General features: G+C 41.7%; 1 protein-coding gene across 1 annotated transcript in view; it reads left to right on the top strand.

The window, feature by feature from the left end:
- tub (TUB bipartite transcription factor) overlaps positions 1-21,983 on the top strand; it is a 113,394-nt gene that overhangs the window by 71,851 nt on the left and 19,560 nt on the right. The window contains exons 6-9 of the mRNA XM_048607333.1: positions 1,543-1,664; positions 9,432-9,623; positions 12,734-12,846; positions 19,727-19,841. Of these exons, the coding sequence (XP_048463290.1) occupies positions 1,543-1,664; positions 9,432-9,623; positions 12,734-12,846; positions 19,727-19,841 (542 nt within the window). The remainder of the gene's footprint in view (positions 1-1,542; positions 1,665-9,431; positions 9,624-12,733; positions 12,847-19,726; positions 19,842-21,983) is intronic.

Genomic DNA, 21,983 nt, shown 5'->3' with positions numbered 1-21,983 from the left:
TTCAGGATAACGCTGCTCCCTTGATTGGCGCCCCATCCACCATCTTAAGCATTCATACCCTCTACAACAGTAAATCTTCAATCTACAAGATGCAATATAGTCACTGGCCAGTGTTTTTTCATACAACATCTTCCAAACTGTGGCCTCCACCATCTAGAAGGAAAAGGTAGCAGATGCTTGCGCACGCACCATCTACAAGTTCCCCTCCAAGCCCCACACCATCCTGACATTCAACTATATTACTCCTCCTCAGTGTTGCTGGGTTAAAACCCTGGATCTCCCTTCCTAACAGCACCATGGTTGCCCCTTTAACCCTCGGATAGCAACAGTTCAAGAAGGGAGCTCAGTACCACTTCCTCAAATCGAACTAGGGATGGGCATCAAATATAACCTAGCTTGCTATGCCCAAGTCCTGTGAATGAATAATTTAAAAATGTAATTAGTCCTGAAAGGAATCACTACCCTTCTCCAAAATGCTCGCCTTTCCATTTGGGAGTGGAAGATTAATAGTGAAGTTCACAGCAGATGACGTTGTTTTGATATTCTGACACTGTATCCAGAGCAAGTACTGCAGGGAAACCCCTGCAGGCATGATGTACCTAGGTTGCAATACAAATGAGCTGGTCCTGTAATCTATTGTGGTACTTTAGGCCTTGGCTACAGATGGAGAGAGGATTTGCTTGTGCAGCAGGGTCCCAGGAGTTTTTGTTGCTACACCTAGTTTTTCCTTCATAGTGCCTATTTTAATACCTTGCTTTGCTCCTTTCATTGCTGTGTTGGTTTTAATACTGCCCCTCTATTTAACTTTGCCATAAAGATACTTCACCCAGCTTTATACAAATGTCAGTCAACCTTTGTGTGCAATGAAATTTTATACCGGTATTGATCTTAATGTCTCTGGGATCAGAAAACCTACCCTGTCTGCCAGATTTGTCATCACACAGTCTATTCCCTAATCCTGGAAATGATATTTTGAAGTCTTTCTTTTCACTTTATTGGGATAGCTGTGGGATCTGAGGTATAATCCGTACATGACGGTACTGTTGATAACCAAAACTTTGAGTGGATTCTCCTTCTGCATTTACTAATGAGCCTGTTTCCTCCTGTTGCTACAAAACCTCTAACCACTATTACATTCTCACCAGCTAATCTGCCATCTTAGACAAACTGTTTTTCCACTCTGCAAAGTAAGCACAGCCATATGGGAGGAAATTATGCTTTGGGTGCAGTGATTTAAGCCACAGGATCCCTTGGAGGTAATTGGGCTTTTCAGAATATTCCATTTGGTAGCTTCCACTCCTGAATTTCCATTATAGATTCTTGATGCATCTGGAGAGCAAATTCATAAAATCGCCCCTCAAATGTTTGTCTGGTTTTGTGATCATAGTTTCACTCTTTACAACCCGGCATCTGATAGTTGATTGACTTTCTGGACATGTTTAATTTTTAAAAATGTAGATATGGATTGTTAAACGTAGGCCTACTGCATAACGAAGAATATAACCTAGAAGTTACTTTAACCAGTGATTTTTACCTCAATAGGTATTTCTAGCAGTATGAACTTTGATGAGGAAGAAGATGAAGAAGATGAAGACAGCTCTAGCTCTTCTCAGTTGAACAGTAACACCAGGCCTGGATCAGCTTCCAGTAAAAAATCTAATAAAGTGAGAACTAGGAATAATTTCTTCACATTTGTTCAAAACGTAAAATGGAATAACAAAACAAAACAGACTTGTAGTAAGCTACAGTAAGGTACTAAAGCACACACTGTTAAGGCAACTAGATTGAAGCAACACACTGACAGAGCAAGAATAGACACAACAATTTTTGGTGAGTGAGAATGTAATTAAGCATTCGTGTTTTTTTGATCACAGTAATAGTTTATGGTACAATGGATTCGTCTGTGTCTGTTAAATATAGGGATTTTATTTAAAATGATTTTTAATAGCAGCAGATAACAATGTTTTACCGTTCACAATTAAGTACAGATTGTGAGGCTCATTTGGAGTGGGATTGCTGTGATGGGAGATAGAAATGGTATGTAGTGCAGAAAAGGATGGCACAGTTGTTTCTACGGTTATTTCTAGGAAGCATTTAAAAATCAGTTTAAGAACTAAGTAAGTAAAATAGAGATGCAGAGCCAGGCGATGTGTTGTACCTACATGACTTGGGAGCTGTGGACCTCATTGTGGCTCATAGTGACTGCATCTGCAGCAAGTATTGGTCACTTGAGGAACCCTGGCTCAGAGTTGATGAGCTGGAGTGTGATCTTTGAACACTGCAACACATCAAGAAGGGAGAAAGTTACTTGGACTTGTTTTTTTACCTTTATTCATTCATGGGATGAGGGCGTTGCTGGCTAGGCAGCATTTATTGCCCATCCCTAATTGCCCAGAGGGCAGTTCAGAATCAACCACATTGCTGTGGGTCTGGAGTCACATGTAGGCCAGACCAGGTAAGGATGGCAGTTTCCTTCCCTAAAGGACATTAATGAACAAAATGGGTTTTTCCAACAATCGACAATGGAGTCATGGTCATCATTAGATTCTTAATTCCAGATATTTATTGAATTCAAATTCCACCGTCTGCCATGGCAGGATTCAAACCCAGGTCCCCAGAACGTGATCTGGGTCTCTGGATTAACAGACCAGCAATAATATCACTAGGTCATCGCCTCCCCTAAGGAGGCAGTCACTCTGTTTAGATTAACTACCTGGAATTCAGTCAATGGTCGAGGACAGGAGGGTCTGACTATGAGTGAGGCAGGTAGAAGCAGCCTGGAGGTAATGCTGAAGAACTCTCAGCCCTGAGGTTATCTAACATATTTGAGATTCTTGCTTCCTGTGTGGATGAGAGTGGGGCCTGTAGAGAGGACGGGCAAACTGATCATAGCACTGCGGTAGAGGGAGCCATTTAAAAGGGGGAAGAAAAGAGAAATGAATTTGTAAGTGGGGATAGTTTAGTCAGAAGAATAGACAGTGTTCTCTGTGGCCAAGACTGAGAGTCCTGAGGCTATGTTGCCTGCTTGGTGCTTGGGTTCAGGATATCTCATCTGGGCTGCTGAGGAACATGGAGTGGGAAGGGAAAGATCCAGTTGTTGTGGTCCAGGTAGGTACCAACGATATAGGTAGAAAGAGGATAGAGGTTCTCCTGAAGGAATATGAGCAGCTAGGGGCCAAATTAGAAAAAAAGACCAAAACCCTAATAATCTATGAATTACTGCCCGAGCCAGGAACTAATTGGCACAGGGCCAACAGGATTAAAATGGGAGATGAGTGGCTCAAAGATTGGTGTTGGGAGAAATGGGTTTGAATTCATGGAACATTGGCATCTGTACTGAGGAAGGAGGGAGCTGTTCCGATGGGTCGGACTCCACCTGAATCATACCAGATTCATGGTGAATTACATGACTAAGCCTGTGGATAGGGTTTAAACTAAATAATGGGGGGGGGGGGGGGGGGGGGGGGGGCGGTGGTTCATTTGCATGGAAAATTATGTGAAGATTTAAAGGGGGGAGAGCTCAGCAGAAGTTGTTAAAAGTTTCCAAAACAAGTGAGAAGACAGAGAGTATGGAAAAGGTCAGGAATCTAACTTCAGGCCCTGCAGAAAAGGGGACAACTATGAAAAGGGGGACAGTCAAGGCTGAGATGTTGTACTAAAATGCATGCAGTATACAAAACAAAGTAAATGAGCTTGCAGTGCAGATTGAGATCGGTGGGTACGATGTTCTGGGTATGACAGAGATGTGGCTGCAAGGGGATCAGGGCTGAGAATTAAATATCCAAGGATCCACATCTCATTGAAAGAACAGGTGGAGGTCAGAGGGGGCGGAGTTGCCTTATTAGTGAGAAATGCATTTAAGTCGATAGCAAGAAATGATATAGTGTTGGAATGCTTAGAATCTGTGTGGGTAGAGTTAAGGAACCGCAAAGGAGAAAAGACCCAATGGGAGTGATGGACAGGCCTCCTAGCAGAATGTGGGGAAGAAAATAAATCAGGAGATAGAAAAGGCATGTAAGAAAGGCATTTATTATAATGAGTGATACCTAGTGGCTTTATTGCTGACTAATAATCCAGAAACTCAGCTGATGTTCCGGGGACCCGGGTTTGAATCCCACCACAGCAGATGGTGCAATTTGAATTCAATAAAAAAATCTAGAATTAAGAATCTACTGATCACCATGAAATCATTGTTGATTGTCAGAAACACCCATCTGGTTCACTAATGCCCTTCAGGGAAGGAAATCGGCCATTCTCACCTGGTCTGGCCTACTTGTGACTCCAGACTCATAACAATGTGGTTGACTCTCAATTGCCTTCTGAAATGGCCTAGCAAGCCATTCAGTTGTACCAATCAGTACAAAATCTCAAAGAAATGAAACCGGATGGATCAGTTGACATCGACCTAGGCACCGGAAAAGACAATGGCAGAAACAACCCTGTCAACCCTGCAAAGTCCTCCTCACTAACATCTGAGGGCTAGTGCCAGAATTGGGAGAGCTGTCTCACAGACTAATCAAGCAATCCTCAGACAGCACCTTCCAAACCCTCAACCACATCCATCTAGAAGGACAAGGGCAGCACATATGTCAGAACACCAGTACCTTCAAGTTCCCCTCCAAGCCACTCACCATCCTGACTTGGAAATATATTGCCGTCCTTCAGTGTTGCTGGGTCAAAATCCTGGAATTCCCTCCTGAACGGCATTGTGGGTGAGGTTGTTGACTTGCTGGCCGAGCTGGTTTGTTTTCATTCATTGTGGCATTGTGGGTCAACCCACAGCAGGTAGACTGCAGCGGTTCAAGAAGGCAGCTCACCACCACCTTCTCAAGGGAACTAGGGATGGGCAAGAAATGCTGGTCAGCCGGCAATGCCCCCATCCCATAAAATGAATTTTAAAAAATCATAGGGGAATTCAATATGCAGGTGAAGCGGGAAGGTCAGGTTAGTAGCAGATCCTAAGGAAAGAAATTCGTGGAAAGTTTGAGATTTATTTTCTGGACAAGCTTATGTTAGAACCCACTAGGGAACAGGAAATTCTGGATTTGATGATGTGTAATGAGACGGACTTGATTAGAGAGCTTAAGGAGAAGGAACCCCTAGGGGCACTGGCCAAATAGAAGTCACCCTGTGGTTTAAGAAGCTAGAATCAGATGCAAAGGTAACTACAGTGACATGAGTAAGAGCTGGCCAGAGTCGATTGTAAGGAGAGCCTAGCAGGGAAGACAGTGGAGCAGCAATGATAAAAGTTGCTGGGGGTAATTCAGGAGGCACAACAGAAATTCAACCCAAGGAAGAAGAGATGCACTTAGGGTAGCATGTGGCAGCCGTGGCTGACAGAGAAGGCAGGGCCATCGTATAAGCAAAAGGAAAAGGATACAATGTGGTGAAGATTAGTGGGAAGGCAGAGGATTGGAAAGCCTTTAAAAACCAGAGGATAACTAAAAAAGCAATAAAGGGGAGATGAAATATGAGAATGAGTTAGCTGGTAATGTAAAAGAAGATAGCAAGAGTTTTGTTTCAGGTATCGAAAAGGTAAGAGAGTGCACATTGGACCACTGCAAAGTGAGGCTGGAGAAGTAGTAATGGGTAAGAAAGAAATGGACGAGGAACTGAATAGGTATTTTGCATTAGTCTTCACAATGGAAGACACCAACAGTATACAGAACTTCAAGAAAGTCAGGGGACAGAGGCGAGTATGGTGGTTATCACTTAGGAGGTGCTGGGGAAGCTGAAAGGTCTGAAGGTGGATACATCCAGAGGACTCGAAAATGGCTCAGTAATACCTCTGTTTAAGAAGGGAGGGAAGCACAAGACAGGAAACTATAGATCAGTTAGCCTGACCTCGGTCTTTAATAAGATTTTAGTGTCCATTATTAAGGATGAGTTTGTAGATTAGTTGGAAGTGTGTGGTAAAATAGGGTAGAGTCAGCACAGCTTCAAGGGGAGGCCATGTCTGACAAATCTGTTAAAATTCGTTGAGGAGGTAACAAACAAGTTAGACGTAGGAAAGCCAGTGGACATGATTTATTTGGAATCCCAGAAGGCCTTTGGTAAGGTACTGTGTAGGAGGCTGCTAAATAAGATGAGAGCCTTTGGTATTCGGGGCAAGGTACTCTGCATGGGTAGGGTTTTGACTGACTGGCAGAAGGCAGAGAGTAGGGATAAGGGAGTCTCTTTCAGGATAAAAGCTGGTGACTAATGGAGTTACGCAGGTGTCAGTGTTGGGACCACAACTATTCATGTTATACATTAACGGTCTGAATGAAGGAACTGAGGGCATTTTTGCTAGGTTTGCAGATGGCACAAAGATAGGTGGACGGTAGAACCAAGTAGTCTTGAGGAAGTGGGGAGGCTGCAGAAGGATTTGAACAGGATAGGAGAATGGGAAAAGAAGTGGCAGATGGAACACAATGTGGGAAAGCCTGAGGTTATACATGTTGGTAGGAAGAATCAAGACATAGGCTATTTTCTAAATGGGGAAAAGCTTTGGAAATCTTAAGCACAAAGAAACTTAAAAGCTCTAGTTTAGGATTCTCTTAAAGTTAATGTGCAGGTTCAATTGGCAGTTAGGAAGGTAAATGCAATGTTAACATTCATTTCAAGAGGACTAGAATAAAAGAGCAGAGATGTACTGCTGAGGCTGTGTAAGGTTCTGGTCAAACTATATTTAGAATATTGTGAGCAGTTTTGGGCCTGGTAACTAAGGAAGAATGTGCTGATGTTGGAGGGGGTTCAGAGGAGGTTTACAAGAATGATCCCAGGGATGAAGGGCTTGTCATGTGAGGAGCAGTTGAGGACTCTGCATCTGTCCTTAATGGAGTTTAGAGGATGAGGGGGAATCTGACTGAAAGGGATTCTATGAATGAACCTATGAAACTTATAGAATACTGAGAGGCTTGGATAGGGTGGATGTGGAGAATGTTTATCCACTAGTAGGAGAGACGAGGACCTGATTGCAAAGCCTCAGAGTGAAGATCCTTTAGAACTGAAATGAGGAGGAATTTCTTCAGTCAGAGGGTGCTTAATCAGTGGAACTCATTGCCACAGATCAAAAGGCAGAGATGGATAGCTTTTTTATTGGTAATGGGATCAAGAGTTATGGGGAGAAAGCTGGAAAATGAGTTTGAGAAATGTATCAGCCATGATTGAATGATGGATTAGACTTGATGGGCTGAATGGTCTAATTCAGCTCCTGTATCTTATGGTCTTATGGTCTAAAGTCTTTCCTCCGTTGCTCAGATGTTTGAGATTGTGCTTGTCAGGTTCCATTCTTGCCTGTCTGATTGTATCCAGAGAATCATCTGCAATGACTCCACTTCCTGCTCTTCCTTCCTTAAAGGATCTATTGCTGAGTTTTTCCTATTTATCATCCACATACTTTTCCTCAGGGACATCTTGTGAAACCATAATGCTACGTTCTACCTGTACACTGACAACACCAACATTTTCCTCACCATCACCTCTCTTGGCTCTGCATGGTCACTGATGAGTTAACAGACATCCAGTGTTGGATGAGCAAACATTTTCTCCAACTGGGAAACCAGAAATCCTTGTCATTGGCCATGCTGTAAAATCTGTTACAAACGTAGAGAGTGTTGGACAGACTCAGCAGCAACACCTGCGGAGAGACAAACGCTCAATAAAGTCTGTTCCCTCACAATTGTTGCCATCCTTCTCCATGGCAACTGTCTGTTATTCAATGACATCAAATGTAATCATGTTGTTGTTTTTGATACTAGGATGCACTTCCAATCTGCTCAGCCACCATTTCTACCTTGATAAGATCACCCACCTCAGTCCTTGCTTTAGCTCCTCGCTACTGAAACCTTCATCCATGCTTTTATTGATTCTAAGCTTCACTATACCTTTTGCTCTATGGTCTGGTCTTTAATCTTCAACTCTAAATAAATGAGCCAGTTCCAAACATTGCTTACCATATTGTAATGGATATGAAGTTCTGTTTAACCATTATCCCCTGTGCTCACTTGGCCCACCCAGCAATGCCTCAACCATAATTTCTTTCTTGTTTTCAAATCTCTCAATGGCCTTGACCCATCCTATCTCTGTCACTTCCCAAGTTCTGTAACCCTCCATCATCTCAGCATTCATCCAGTTCAGGCCTCTTGCACACTCACAATTTTATTTGCTCCAACGTTGGTGGCTGTGTCTTCAACTGTTGGATCCCCAAGCTCTAGAACTCCAATCCTGCACTGCTCTTTCTCTTTACCTGTCTTAACTCCTTTAAAACTTCCTGTTTATTTGACAAAGCTTTTTTGTCACCTGTCCAGTTATATTCCTAGATGACATGATTTTTAAAAAGCATTTTATTCATTTATTGGGATATGGCTGTCTCTGCTGGGTAAATATTTATTGCTCGTCCCTAGTTTCCCCTTGAGAAGGTGGTAATGAGCTGTCTTTTTGAACTGCTGCCATTTATTTGGTGTATGTAGACCTACAATGCTATTTGGAAGGGGGTTCCAGGACACCTACCCATCAACACTGAAGGAGAGCGATATATTTCTAAGTCAGGATGGTGAGTAGCATGGAGGGTAAATTGGAAGCAGTGATATTCCCATGTATCTGCTTCTCTTGTCCATCTAGATTGCAGTGGTCATGGGTTTAGAATATCTTGTAAATTGTGCCCACTGCTACTACTGAGCATCAGTGGTGGAGGGAATGATTGGCACAATGTCCACAATCAGGTGACCTGGATGATGTCAAGCTTCTTGACAGTTTTTGGAGTTGCGCTCACACAGGCAAGAGGGGTATATTCCATCACATGCCTGATTTTTGCCTAGTAGATGGTGGACAAGCTTTGAGGAGTCATGAAGTGAGTTCATTGATGTGGATTCATAGCCTCTGACCTGCTCTTGTCACTCTTGTGGCTAGTCCAGTTCAGTTTCTGGTCAGTGGTAACTGCAGAATGTTGATAGTGGGTAACTAAAAAGTAGGCAAAAATTCTCAGTAACTCTCATACTGTCAGCACTTTACTGGTTGTCATTTTTGTTCGGTTAGCTCAATCTCTGACACTTGCAGAATTTAAATCAAGGCGCTATGAAGCCACTTAGGCAGTGTTTGTATATGATCAACATTGACATCCTCATTAATGGGATACATCTCACTTGTCTATGCCTGGAAAACTAATGTGCAGGTGGAAAGATATAATTTAGATAGCACATCCAGTTATTCTCCAATGATACCTGAATTCAATATTTTTTTGCTAGAAGTTTGTTCCATTTATCCACAGATGGAAATTAATCCATAAAAGGAGAAATGAATTTCATCTTCAGAATGCCCTCATGTTCCTAAATGCAAAGATTGCTAAGTAGTAGAGTGAAAGTAATGACTGTGTTTTTCTGATGAAAGTAACTCCTGGAGATATTGCCACTTTTCCCTCTTACAAAGCACAATGTATTCCGATTTTGCAGGAAGCTGCCTCAGTCTCTACTCCTCCGGGAACTGATGCTCTAATAGATGTGGATGACCTTGAGGAGTTTGCTGTGAGACCTGCTCCACAAGGAGCCACCATTAAATGCCGAATCACAAGAGATAAGAAGGGAATGGACCGTGGAATGTATCCTACCTACTACCTCCACCTGGAAAGGGATGATGGGAAAAAGGTTGGTAAAGTACATATGTTTTAACCCATGTTCTGAAAGGTTTATTTGGAATTCAAATTATGGAAAACTAACAGGCTGTTTTATATGGAGTATACTCCATATATACAGATTTTTACATATACCACGCACCACAACCAGAACCACACTTGTCTGCTCACTCTTGCTGTAAAGGGCTAGAACTTAGGCCAACCACATCCAATCTTCCTAAGGAATATTCTACTAAAAGTGTTGCCATTCTTGTTTAGACTGTTGTTCTTGAAGGAGAGTCTCACTTAGCCATCACAGATGGCAGGGGGTATCACAGTCATACCCAGTCCTGACTTCGGCACTAACAATTAATCTTTCTGGGTTGCGATCAGGAACGGAAACTTTGACTGATTTTATTTTAACTGCAGGGAACAATTAGGCCAATCATAATACTGCTGCTGGTGTCTTGAGTAGGATCCGTTAACTAAACAAAAACTGGGGTTTGTAGATGAGCCCTATATGACTCAGCAATTCTCTGGATAAAATTAGTTTAAAAGTAAAGAGGTTATGTTACAGCTGTGTAGGGTGTTGGTGAGACCACACCTGGAGTACTGTGTGCAGTTTTGGTCTCCTTACTTGAGAAAGGATTTACTGGCACTGAAGGGGGTGCAGAGGAGATTCACCAGGTTGATTCTGGAGTTGAGAGGGTTGGCTTCTGAGGACATACTGAATAGACTAGGATTATTTTCGTTGGAATTTAGAAGAATGAGGGGAGAATCTTATGGAAACATATAAAATTATGAAGGGAATAGATAACACAGAAGCAGGGAGGTTGTTTCCACTGGTGGGTGAAACTAGAACAAGAGGGCATAGTCTCAAAATTAGGGGAAGCAGATTTAGGACTGAATTGAGGAGGGACTTCTTCAGCCAAAGGGTTGTGAATCTGTGGCATTCCCTGCCCAGTGAAGTAGTTGAGGCTTCCTCATTGGATGTTTTTAAAGCTAAGATAGATAATTTTTTTTAACAACAAAGGAATTAAGGGTTATGGTGAGAAGGAAGGTAAGTGGAGCTGAGGCCACAAAAAAATCAACCATGATCTAATTGAATGGCACTGACGGGCCAGATGGCCGACTCCTGCTCCTGGTTCTTTTTTTTTTCCTTTATTCATTCATGGGATGATTGCATTGCTGGCAAGGCAGTATTTATTGCTCATCCCTAATTGCCCAGAGGCCATTTAAGAGTCACATTGCTGTGGGTCTGGGGTCACATGTAGGTCAGACCAGGTAAGGATGGCAATCTCCTTCCCTAAAGGGCATTAGTGATCCAGATGGATTTTTCCAACAATTGACAATGGGTTCATAGTCATTGTTAGATTCTTAATTCCAGATATTTATTGAATTCAAATTCCACCATCTGCCATGACAGGATTTGAACCCAGGTTCCTAGAACATTATCTGAGTCTCTGGATTAACAGTCCAGCAATAATACCACTAGGCCACTGCCTCCCTCTTATGTTCTTATTACAAGAGATGGTAATTCTAGGAGGAATTCTGGATATGAACCATTTCTTTCATGCAGACACCTTTTATCCAAAAACATGGCTGTGTAATCATTGAGCTCTTTAATGCTGGCATTTTTCTCCTATTGGGCCTTTTAGTCCCAATTTGGCATCTTGCCTCTGCTCACTTCCAGTGTGACTGATGCCAAAACCCTCTTAGTGAGAGTATTCGGGTGGGCATTCTGAATGTGCACCAGAAATATATAGATTAGATAGAGCATGCTATCAGTCAATATTTAGCACTGATTTAATATCCAGCCTCCCTTTTGGTCCTCTTTCTTCTAGTTTAGTCCCTGTCATAAATGAGCACAGCTAAACATGACTTGAAGGACTCCAGATCAATACTATTTAAATATCTCATCTACAGCTTGCAGTTTAGGTGCTGATTATGTTCAATGGTTATATTGGGATTTTGTGTAAATGCCTGTCTGAAATAATTGATGAGAGTTGTTAAAGTCTGGAGGGAATGATGCTGAAAATAGGGAAAGTATTACTTTTCACTGCACACCATTTGATCTCAGTCATGATCTTTATAGTAGCAGGCCTCTGCATTCAACATGAGCAAGAAATTGTGCAAGGTGCAGATTCTAGACCAGCCGTTTAAGACAGTTACATGACATCTTGACATGTAATATTCTGATGTAAAAGATTCCTGCCTCACCTGCAGTCACTCTGTCTGGGTAATGGAGTCAGTGTGGTCAGTTAGATATGTTTATGGAATGTACAGTAATATCAGCAAGCGCAGAACCCAGACTATGTGTGTGAGACTGTGGTATTGTAGCTTTGTAAATAGTCAGTGTTGTAAATAAATGGCGAGGTATCTGACTCAACAGAACTCAACTATCTGCTGTGAATGTTATGTGGAGTTGCATATGATAAAATTGCAAATGGAATCCGATAGCATGGAAGAAAAACTGCTCGCAGAGGCAGCAGGAGGGAGGGAGAAGGCCTAACAGGAAGCTTTACCAATATTTATTCTTTATTTATTCTTTCATGTGAGCATTGCTGCAAGGCAAACATTTGTTGTCAGTCCTCTTGAACAGATTGACTGCTAGATCACTTCAGAGGACAGTTAAGACTCAAACACATTACTGTTTTCTTCCTATTTGCACATGTGCCATCTGGCTCACAAAAGTCCTCTTAAGGAATGGTCTGCCATCCTTACCTGGTCTGACTTATATCGAGTAGGCAGCACAAACCTGTTGCCTACGTTACTTTGAACTGAAGTGAGTTCGGATCCATATTATGATGTCCAGCCTCCATTTCTTGCAAATCTCATATTTTACCACCACAATAGGTATTTGTTTTATGGTTAAACATTTTGTAAAATAACACAAATAATTTTAGAATAACAACTATTCATTTAGTTTTGTAGAATGTGTTCTTCCTAAATGACTTCATTTCATCAGGACTGACCTGTATTTGACCTTTAATCAATGTTAATTATGGATACTTTTAGTTGATGTGTTGAGTTACTGGTTTAACCGAACTGATGTTTGCTGCTGGTCAAAGTTTTGGAGAAACTTGTTGATTTTTATTCTTCTCAGTTCTTTTAACTTCTGCCCCTGTTCCTTCAACTCTTCAGGTGTTCTTATTAGCAGGAAGAAAGCGAAAGAAGAGCAAAACATCAAATTACCTCATCTCTATAGACCCTACTGACCTATCACGTGGTGGCGAGAGCTTTATTGGCAAACTCAGGTAACCCATGATCACAATTAACTGCCTTGCTGATGAATTTTGTGGGTAAATCTTACAAAAAAAACAGCAAGAAAACTCATTTAAAAGCAAAATACAACATTGCCTAAAATAAGCAACAATGTCCTCACATCCAGGCCTTTATTGAATGCTGCATGCAGTGAGATAATGTAATGCACCTTTTAAGATCCCTTAGATTAGAACCTCTATTGAATGTTGCCCAGCAAGTAAACCTTTTCTTATAAAGAGCAAAGGAAAGAGTTGGTTCAGTGTTGATGACACAAACAGGAAGACTCCTGGCTGCAAGACATGACATTGAAGAAGCTATTACTGATACCCAGGGCATTATCAACTCTAGGACCTGACTTTTGTGCTGCATGTAACTCTCCTGCCGTGACTATCAATATGACTGCACTCCTTTCCAGGTTCAAAAATAGATCAACGCACTTTTCATGCTGCAGGCAGTAAACAGAGAAGCACACTGACACTGGGCATATAAACAGTTTGTGACATGGAATCATTAAAATTGAATTCACTTCTTATTGAATCCATTGAGCATTCAGGGACAATATACGCAGATCTGGACAATCACTGTGCCCCTGACATTTGGTCAAACTGAGAAAACTGGAGGCTATATCAATTCACTTCAATAATGGCAACCAAAAGTTGGCACAGGAGCTTGAAAGCAAGACAGATGCAATAATGTTATAGAAAACTGAAATGTATTTTTGCAAGCATGGTTTTCTAACAGTGTCTGATTTTTTTTTATATGAATTTAAGTTCATTTAAAGTACTATTGCAATAAATGATATGACTAGCAATGATAAACATTGAACCCTTTAAAATATGTACAGGGCTGTTTCTGTTCTTATATCATTTTCTGCAATAGTTTGCAATTTGTTTCTTCTCTCAGATCACTTATTTCTATCTTTAACCGAGATCCCCCGGTCTTCTGGTATCAGGGAAGTCATGAGGAAATTGGAAAACCCCATCACTGGTTCCCTGAAACTAGCCCTGCCTTGGGACCAGTTTCTGTGGGAATCAGCAGCTGCTGCACAGGGACTAGCAATTAATCCATTTGATTTATTGTAGTCACATGTACCTAAATACTGTGAATAGCTTTGAGAGCTGTACAGGCAGGTCATAGGAAACAAGGACATACAGATCATAGGGTGCTTAGACAGAGCAAGGCATACAAGGTTATGGCTGCAGAGGAGGTGCTCAAAGTAAGATCAACATTATTTGAAGTTAGAGAGGTTCATTCATCAGTCTAATAACATCAGGGAAGAAGCTGTTCTTGAACCTGTTGGTGCATGTGTTCAAGCCTCTGTATACACTGCCTGATGGTAGAGGCTGTAAGAGAGCAACACCGGGATGGGAGGGGTCTTTGATGATGTTGGCAGCCTTTCTGCAGCAATGAGAGGTGTAAATAGAGTCCATCGATGGAAGGTTGGCTTCTGTGATGGTCTGGGCTGTGCACACAATCTTCTGTAGTTTCTCAACGGTCCTGGGCAGAGCAGTTGCCTACCAGGCTGCTATGCACCCAGATAGAATGCTTTCTATGGTGCATCTGTAAAGGTTGATGAGGGTCCTGATGGACTTGCTGAATTTCCTAAGCTGCCTGTGGAAGAAGAGGCGTTGTTTTGCCTTCTTGACCGTCGCATCTACGTGGGAGATCCAGGACAGGTTGTCGGTTATTGTCACTCCTAGGAACTTAACACACTCGACCCTGTCCACCTCAGCTCCGTTGATGTAGATGGGGGTCCTCCTCCTTTCTTCCTGAAGTCAATGATCAGTTCTTTTGTTTAACCAACATTGAGAGAGAGATTGTTATCATTACACCACAACACAAGCCCTCTATCTCATCCCTGTATTCTGATTCATCATTGTTTAATATCTGTCCTACCATGGTGGTTCGTACGAAATTTGGCTACACATTCATGGGTGTACAGGGAGTACAGTAAGGGGCTGAGAATGCATCCTTGCAGGGCACCAGTGTTGAGGATTTTCATGGAGGAGGTGCTGTTGTCTATCTTTGATTGTGATTTTTGGATCAGGAAGCTGAGGATCCAGTTACAGAGGACAGAGCCAAGACCTAGGTCTCAGAGTTTTGAGATTAGCATTGAACCAAAGCTCCAGTAGAGGACTATTATCTGACGTTGAAAAGTTCCCTGTATCAGATGGACCTCCCAGTGAGGCCAGGGGCCCAGCAGCTATGTGGAAGTGGCCTTGCAGCAGCAGGCCAGAGGGCCATCAGAGTCTTTTCTCAAACCCCAGTCGCAGAACCACAAGACTGATACTTAGGTCACAATCAGTTCTTTGAAGTGTAGCAGGATAACCAGGCTATCTTTTAAATATTCCACAGACATCCAGGAGGGCTTCTGTCTGAGTAGCCCTCACAAGAACATGAGGAATAGAAGCCGAAAGAGTCCATACAGCTTCTCAGGCCTGCTTTGTCATTCAGTTATATCCTGGGTGATCTGATCAACTCCTATTTCCTGCCTCTTCCTTTCCAATGACTACCTCTCTCAAAAGTGTCCTCCATTCCTGGTAAGAATGCGAGCCAGCCATTGCTGAAGTCTCTCATTGTGCCTGTTTAGTCAGTGAGTCACTCTCCATCCTTACTAGCAGGCTGAATGTGAAGATGAGATAGCAGGAACTGCAGATGCTGGAAAATCCGAGACAACAAGGTGCAGAGCTGGATGAACATAGCAGGCCAAGCAGCATCATAGGAAGAGGAGGGCTGACATTTTGGGCCTAGACCCTTCATCAGAAACCCTTTCTGATGGAGGGTCTAGGCCCGAAACGTCAGCCTTCCTGCTCCTATGATGCTGCTTGGCCTGCTGTGTTCATCCAGCTCTGCGCCTTGTTGTGTCTGAATGTGAAGATGGCCTGTTCATTGGCTGCCTCCAATGAGATTATGGTACTATGCAGATCTCAGACAGCAGTGGGGCCAGGACCCAAAAATGATTTTTAGTATTGTTCCTGGCCCTCAATTATCTTTAATGTCCAGGAGATTCTGTCTTTATTGCCACTTAGTTCTATTCATGATTATCTGTATTCAGCCTGTGTTCTTACTCACAGACTCATTGATCTGTGGCCTCAGTCAAATGTGATTCTATACACTGATGGCAGCTCTCACAAAATGTGTGTTTAAAATACATTCCCCAAGGGAATTGAACAGATGTGCTTTCTTTTAGTAAAGCCTGTTTGTTGTTCAACAAAATACTTTAGCATAGGAGCCTTGATCGAATCATCTACTATAGCAGGAAGTGAAACGATGTTCCATTTATCATATCTTGACCTAAACTCAAAGCATGAAATTTGGTATATAAAAGAAGTAAAGAATAAGTACCACTAATTCATAATTGCTACTTTAGTATCCATTAAAATATTTTATAGAGATTTAATGAAAGAGATGCAGGGAAAGGAATTTAATAGCTCTTTGCTGCAGGATGTTGATAAAGGTGGACAAAGAGATGTCCTCGGCCCATACCTTATACTTAGTTGAGATCTCCAATGCAAAATTGCACTCACAATATGGCCTACATGTAGCCTAGCCAGTAGACCTTGACAGGACCTTGGGTGGCTATCACCAAAATTTTATTTTTTTGTAAAGTTTATTTTTCTGAATGTGAAACCAAGAGGTGCAAAGTGCTGCTCCTATCTGTATCATAGCACAATGATTGATCCCTTCTCAGCTAGTCCTTTTCTAACAATCAACCTCCTCCCACTCTCACAATCATTGTTCCAATAATGCCCCAAGTCACACTCTTTCCTTATCAGATGACCATTTCGATTGGATAGAAGGTCAGTTATGTGTGGCAAGTGTGCATATCTTTTGTGTCTTATCATGCTAATATCCGTTTGCATGTCATAGGGTCATAGATGTTATGGTGTTCATCTATTTGTCCATTGTGAGAAGGATCTCAAATTCAGTCTGGCTCTCCTGGTTGGAGGTCTTGCAGGTTGCATTCTTTGTGTCATCTTTCATAGTTCATCATCTGGCCGGAACAATATTTGTTTTCTTCCTCTCACTTTTCCAAGTCATTGCCATGTACACGTGATGTGAGTATTTGTGGAAGGCTAAAGAGTCAAGTCCTCAGTCTTATTTTCATGAGAAGTTCATATGGTGCTGGACTATTTTGGCAGCTCAAAAATGCAAGTTTGATGTCTTTGGGCTTGTCTGGCAAAGCTTCCATTTTATACACTCCTCTTTCGTCATTGGCTTGAGGATATCTTAGTAAGCTGTATGATGTTGTGAAGCTTTTAAAAGTATTCATTGGTGAACTATGATCTGCTGGGATTGAGGCTAAATGACCTGAGATTCCATGTGTTGCTAATATCTCCTTCAGTGATGTCATTAATGTTTCAGAAATGTGATCCTGCAGTTTCTTGTCTTCTATCCATCTGAGCCAGGTGTCTACTATGAGCAAGAACATCTTTCTTGTGTGTTGTATCCATTCCAAGACATTCCACTGGTTATGGTGGAAATGAAAATGAGATCAACAGTTTTCTTTTCTTTTAATGGTGATTAGCACAAGTAAGGAAGCAGGATGTCATTTTTTCCAATGATCTTGAGAATGTTGGCCACCAAATAGAATATCTTGCTCTGGATCAACATTTTGTGATGCCCAAATATCCCTGGTGCATTCAGTGCAGTTTATTGAGTCTCTAAACTTCCAGAAAGCCAACATGGGCAAGGGAACATCCTGCTGATTACCACTTATTAATCCCCTTGGCTGCTGAAGCAGTATGGCTCCATGTCTTGTGTCTGCTGGGACAGATCAGACAGTAGGCTACATGTTAACATGAATTTGTATAAGAGGGAGCAAGATCATGTGATATTGTGTCAATTGTGTTTTCAAATAAACCTGTTGGGCTATAATCTGGCAATGTGTGACCTTGTCCAACCCAATCCAACACCGTCACCTCCACACCATCACTGTGATGATGTACACGGTTTCAGCTTAGCATAATGTTCAGTTTGATTTAACCATCATACTATGACTTTCAAATCGGGTGTCAAACTGAAGTTTTAACTTCCTAGCCAGGCAGATGTGAAAAGATTCGTCAGACAATAGGAAGGACTACCCTTTAACCAATATCACCGAGGTTATCTCATCATTCATTCCTTTGTTGGACGTGGATCATTGCTGTGTAGCCTCAACCTGGGTCAACCAATTTCACAAGTTATTTCTTGCTTGTAACATGCTTTGGAAATTTAATGAGGATGTGATAATGCATTATATGAATGTAATTTCTTGCTTTGTTTTACTTTGACAGTGAATTATTTTCATAGATAGATATTTGGTCATTGTTTTGGGATATTTGACTATCTTATACAACCACAAACTAATACGTCAAACAAAAAAAAAACACCAAGATTCCAAGGCAATTGTAAACTTGAGGGACAGTGGAGGAATTGTGCAAATTTCAGAAACTGCAGATCCAGTCAGCAATTGAGATTCTGGCACAATTGTTAGATTCTTTGCCAATGGAATTTTAGAGTTATCATTTTGTCTATGTAAACACACAAATGCCAGGAGGTATTTATGACCATGAGGGTTACTATTTGCTTGATTTTTGGTTGTCCAGAAGTTCTTAAATGCAAACTGGGCAACTAGGAATTGTTTTCTTTATCAACTACGTGTGAAATATGGGCTAATAGGGATCAGAAAATTGGGTGGTTCATTGTTCCCCAATCTCTGGTGCCCCACAAAGTTTCTGCCCAGTTTGGCTATCTCTCTCTGTTCATCACTCTTATTGTTTTAGAACAAGGATGAACCAAGTAGTTATTGAATTGCTAAGAAAATGTCTTATTTCTTGAAATTAAGGCAGGTGTCCTCTTAATATGAAGGCCAAGTATTTCATTCAACTTGTTTAAGATCTTATTTAAAAAACAAAGTGAACCACTTTACATGCTTTTCTTCAAACAAAAACATAATTTACAGATATTTTTAGATTTTTAGTCATGCCATGTTTGGAAATTGCCAGAAATTGAAATTGGTGCTGGGGTAGGCAGGGGGTTGGGGGTTTTACTGCTAAGAGAGTGACGGGATACAGTCTGGAGGCAAGTTTGATCCACTCCTACAATCTGAATGTATTGTTAGAAATGAGACAGGCAGCCAATAAATTCAATCAATTGGCCAATTAGTGGTCACTTACTGACATTGCTGATATTTTACCTTAGTTGTGTTGAGGCCCAAACTGGAGGGGGAGACCACTTGGCAAACCCCATGGTGACCTTCCAGTGAGTTCCTGGAGAAAAGGGCCTTTCTTTTAGGCCACGCCATTGCTGATGGAAGGATCTCCAGTGGCAGTAGCAGTCTCTGAAGTTCTGATGCTGCTGGAGCGTTCACTCCACTGTGCCTCCCTGCCTGAGCTTGGTTCATTGGAAAATAGAAAGCTTCACCCTTCACAGGTGCCTCAACATAAAGGTGCCCATACTTTTCTTCTGCAGTCTTGGCAATGGAAATGTCCACCTCTATCCATGGAGCTGCTGAGGTCTCTGACGTGCTGGAGCAATGATTGTGCTGGCTGTTCCGAGAGGTGGGCAATATCCTCAATTGGATGGTGGCCCTGATAGCAGCAGCCCCTTAGTAAGTCACCTTGGGGTCCCATTGTCAACCCACCATTGATATCATGATCAAATTCACCCCACCATTTCATCAATCCATGCCACTTTGGTTGAGCTCAGAAAATTGTTGGGTGGATAACCCACTGTTAATGTGAATAAGTTCTATTCAGCATTCCGCCACTGGAAAACATACATGGGAATTATGTCACTGGCTGTAAGGACAAGTACTGAGTGCATTTGAGGATAACACAAATGAGGCTGAGATAAATCTATTAAGAAACTCACTATTCATTTGCATTGCAGATCAAATCTAATGGGCACCAAGTTTACAGTCTATGATAATGGAGTGAATCCGGAAAAAGGAAGTTCAAGCCTAGATGCAAGTAACTTACGCCAAGAACTGGCAGCTGTTTGCTATGTGAGTATTTCATTACAACAGCATGCTTGTAATTACTCCACATTTGTGATCAGTAACTCTCTCTAGTATCTGCCTGAAGACAGTACATCTCTGGCAGAACCATGATCGTATCCAAACAGGAATGTAAGAGCACACCACAGAATATAATAATTCGTAGGTACCTTGGGAGCAAAGGAATGTCGGCCATTCAACCCATCAATCCAGCTCTGCCATTCAATAAGATCATGGATGATCATCCACTTCAATACCACACTACCCCCATCTTCCTTTACATCACTGGTATTTAGAAGCCTGCTAATCTAAACTTTAAAGAGACACAATAAGTGAATCTGAACAGTTCTCTGGCATCCAGAATTCCAAAAATTGAAAACCTTCCGAGAATAGAAAATTCTCCCCACCTCAGTCCTAATTGACTTGACCCTCGTTTTGAAAGTGTGTCCCCAGTTCTATTATTCTGTTACAGTGCTGTTTTTCAATTCACCCATCTCCTTGTTGTTTCAAGCACTTAAGCATGGGCAACCTTAAAGCTAACGAAATGGTCTATGTACAAAGAATTTTCTTCTTTCTGATGGAAAATTGTCTGGGATTTTACAGGATACCAATGGCCCTTCCCGTTTGCCGGGAAGTCGGGGGTGGGGGTGGGGTGGTGGAAGGGTGATGGATGGTGGGGGAGCTACTGCACCTCTGTGGATTGTGAAAGCTACAGCTAGGTTTTATGATCTTTAGGTGGTTCATGCCTGCTCTTGGGTTTCTGCCCTTTTAAGGGAGGATGTATCACCCCATTGAGCTGCTGGAAGCTTTCCAGTCTCAGCAGTGCCACTAGGAGAGGTGGCCATTGCTAGGACTGCAGCTGGCCCAGAGTAATAAAGGTGGAAAAGGCCCCATCTACAGGGTACCTCATCAGGAGGGTTCCATTTCCTTGAGCCTGCAAGGTGTCTGCTCAGGTATACCTAGAATTCACCCATATGACAATGTACCCAATCTTCACTGGTAAAATGTGAGTGAGGGTGGGGAGATGCCTAAAAGTGACCCTTTATCTACCAATTAAGGACCTCAACTGACTTGAGAGTGGGAAAGATATCCACTATCTTCTTGGAACTAGTAAAATGCCAGCAGCAGCAGCAGGAAGTGGGATTATTGTAGATTTAGATTAGCTTTTACTGTTACAAACTCGATGAGCCGAAGGGTCCCTTTTATACTGTGTGATTCTATGATTCCATGAGCTCACCATTCCATGATTTGGTGCTCTCGCTACTTCCCAACATTCTCCTTGAAGCTGTGCGATATCTTGGCCATTGTTTTATCTCTGTGGACAGTGAATGTGAATTGGACAACATGTTCCATTTTGAATCAAGTTAAATTTAACACTTCCTTGCCTTTGCTTAATGTTAGTTTGAAGCAATAAGGGTGAGGTTAAACAGACATTGCTCCAATTTTTAGAACTTGGGAAATAATGTGGGAAATGATCTTGGGAAATCAGCCCACTACTGATTTTGGTATATCCATAACATGTCTATATGAGAGTGAGAGAAATGATGGGACTTGGTTATAGGGAACTTGATCAAGAAATTGCTCTTGACACAAAAGTGGTGGATTTGAAAAGCTGTTAGATTGAAAAATCTTGAGGAGGGTATAGATGGGGTGATGGAATGGGAGACAGGTGAAAATTATAATTTAATGTGGAGACGTATGAAGAAAAATACGTAGATATTTATATTTAGTGGAATTGCTTGAAAGCTGTGAAAAATTGATCTTGTGATTAAGATACACAATTTCTGACAAAATGAATACAGCTATATAAAGTTGTTATAAAGGTTGACTGCCCTTTATAAATTCTACATACAAATATAGAGTGCAAGAGTAAGGTAATAATTGTCAATTTAGATGAAGCATTGATCAGTGAGCGTACTATGTGCTGTTCTATATGTGGTACCGTAAAGGGGACATTCAAGTTACAGATGGAATATGGAATAGGTGATGCCTGGACTGCGATACTTCAGTTAAAAGAAGGAACTTGAGAAACTGGGACTCTTTACATTGAAGCTTCTAGTCTAAAAGGAGAAAATGGCAAGTTATTTTAAATGATTGAAGGTTCAAATAATGAATATGAAAGGATGACTGAAGGATCATCAATTTAAAATA

This window comes from Rhincodon typus, chromosome 17 (genome assembly GCF_021869965.1).
Source record: "Rhincodon typus isolate 14 chromosome 17, sRhiTyp1.1, whole genome shotgun sequence".
NCBI lineage: Eukaryota > Metazoa > Chordata > Chondrichthyes > Orectolobiformes > Rhincodontidae > Rhincodon > Rhincodon typus.
Note: the sequence above shows the minus strand (reverse complement) of the source record. Positions and strands in the feature narration are given on the sequence as shown.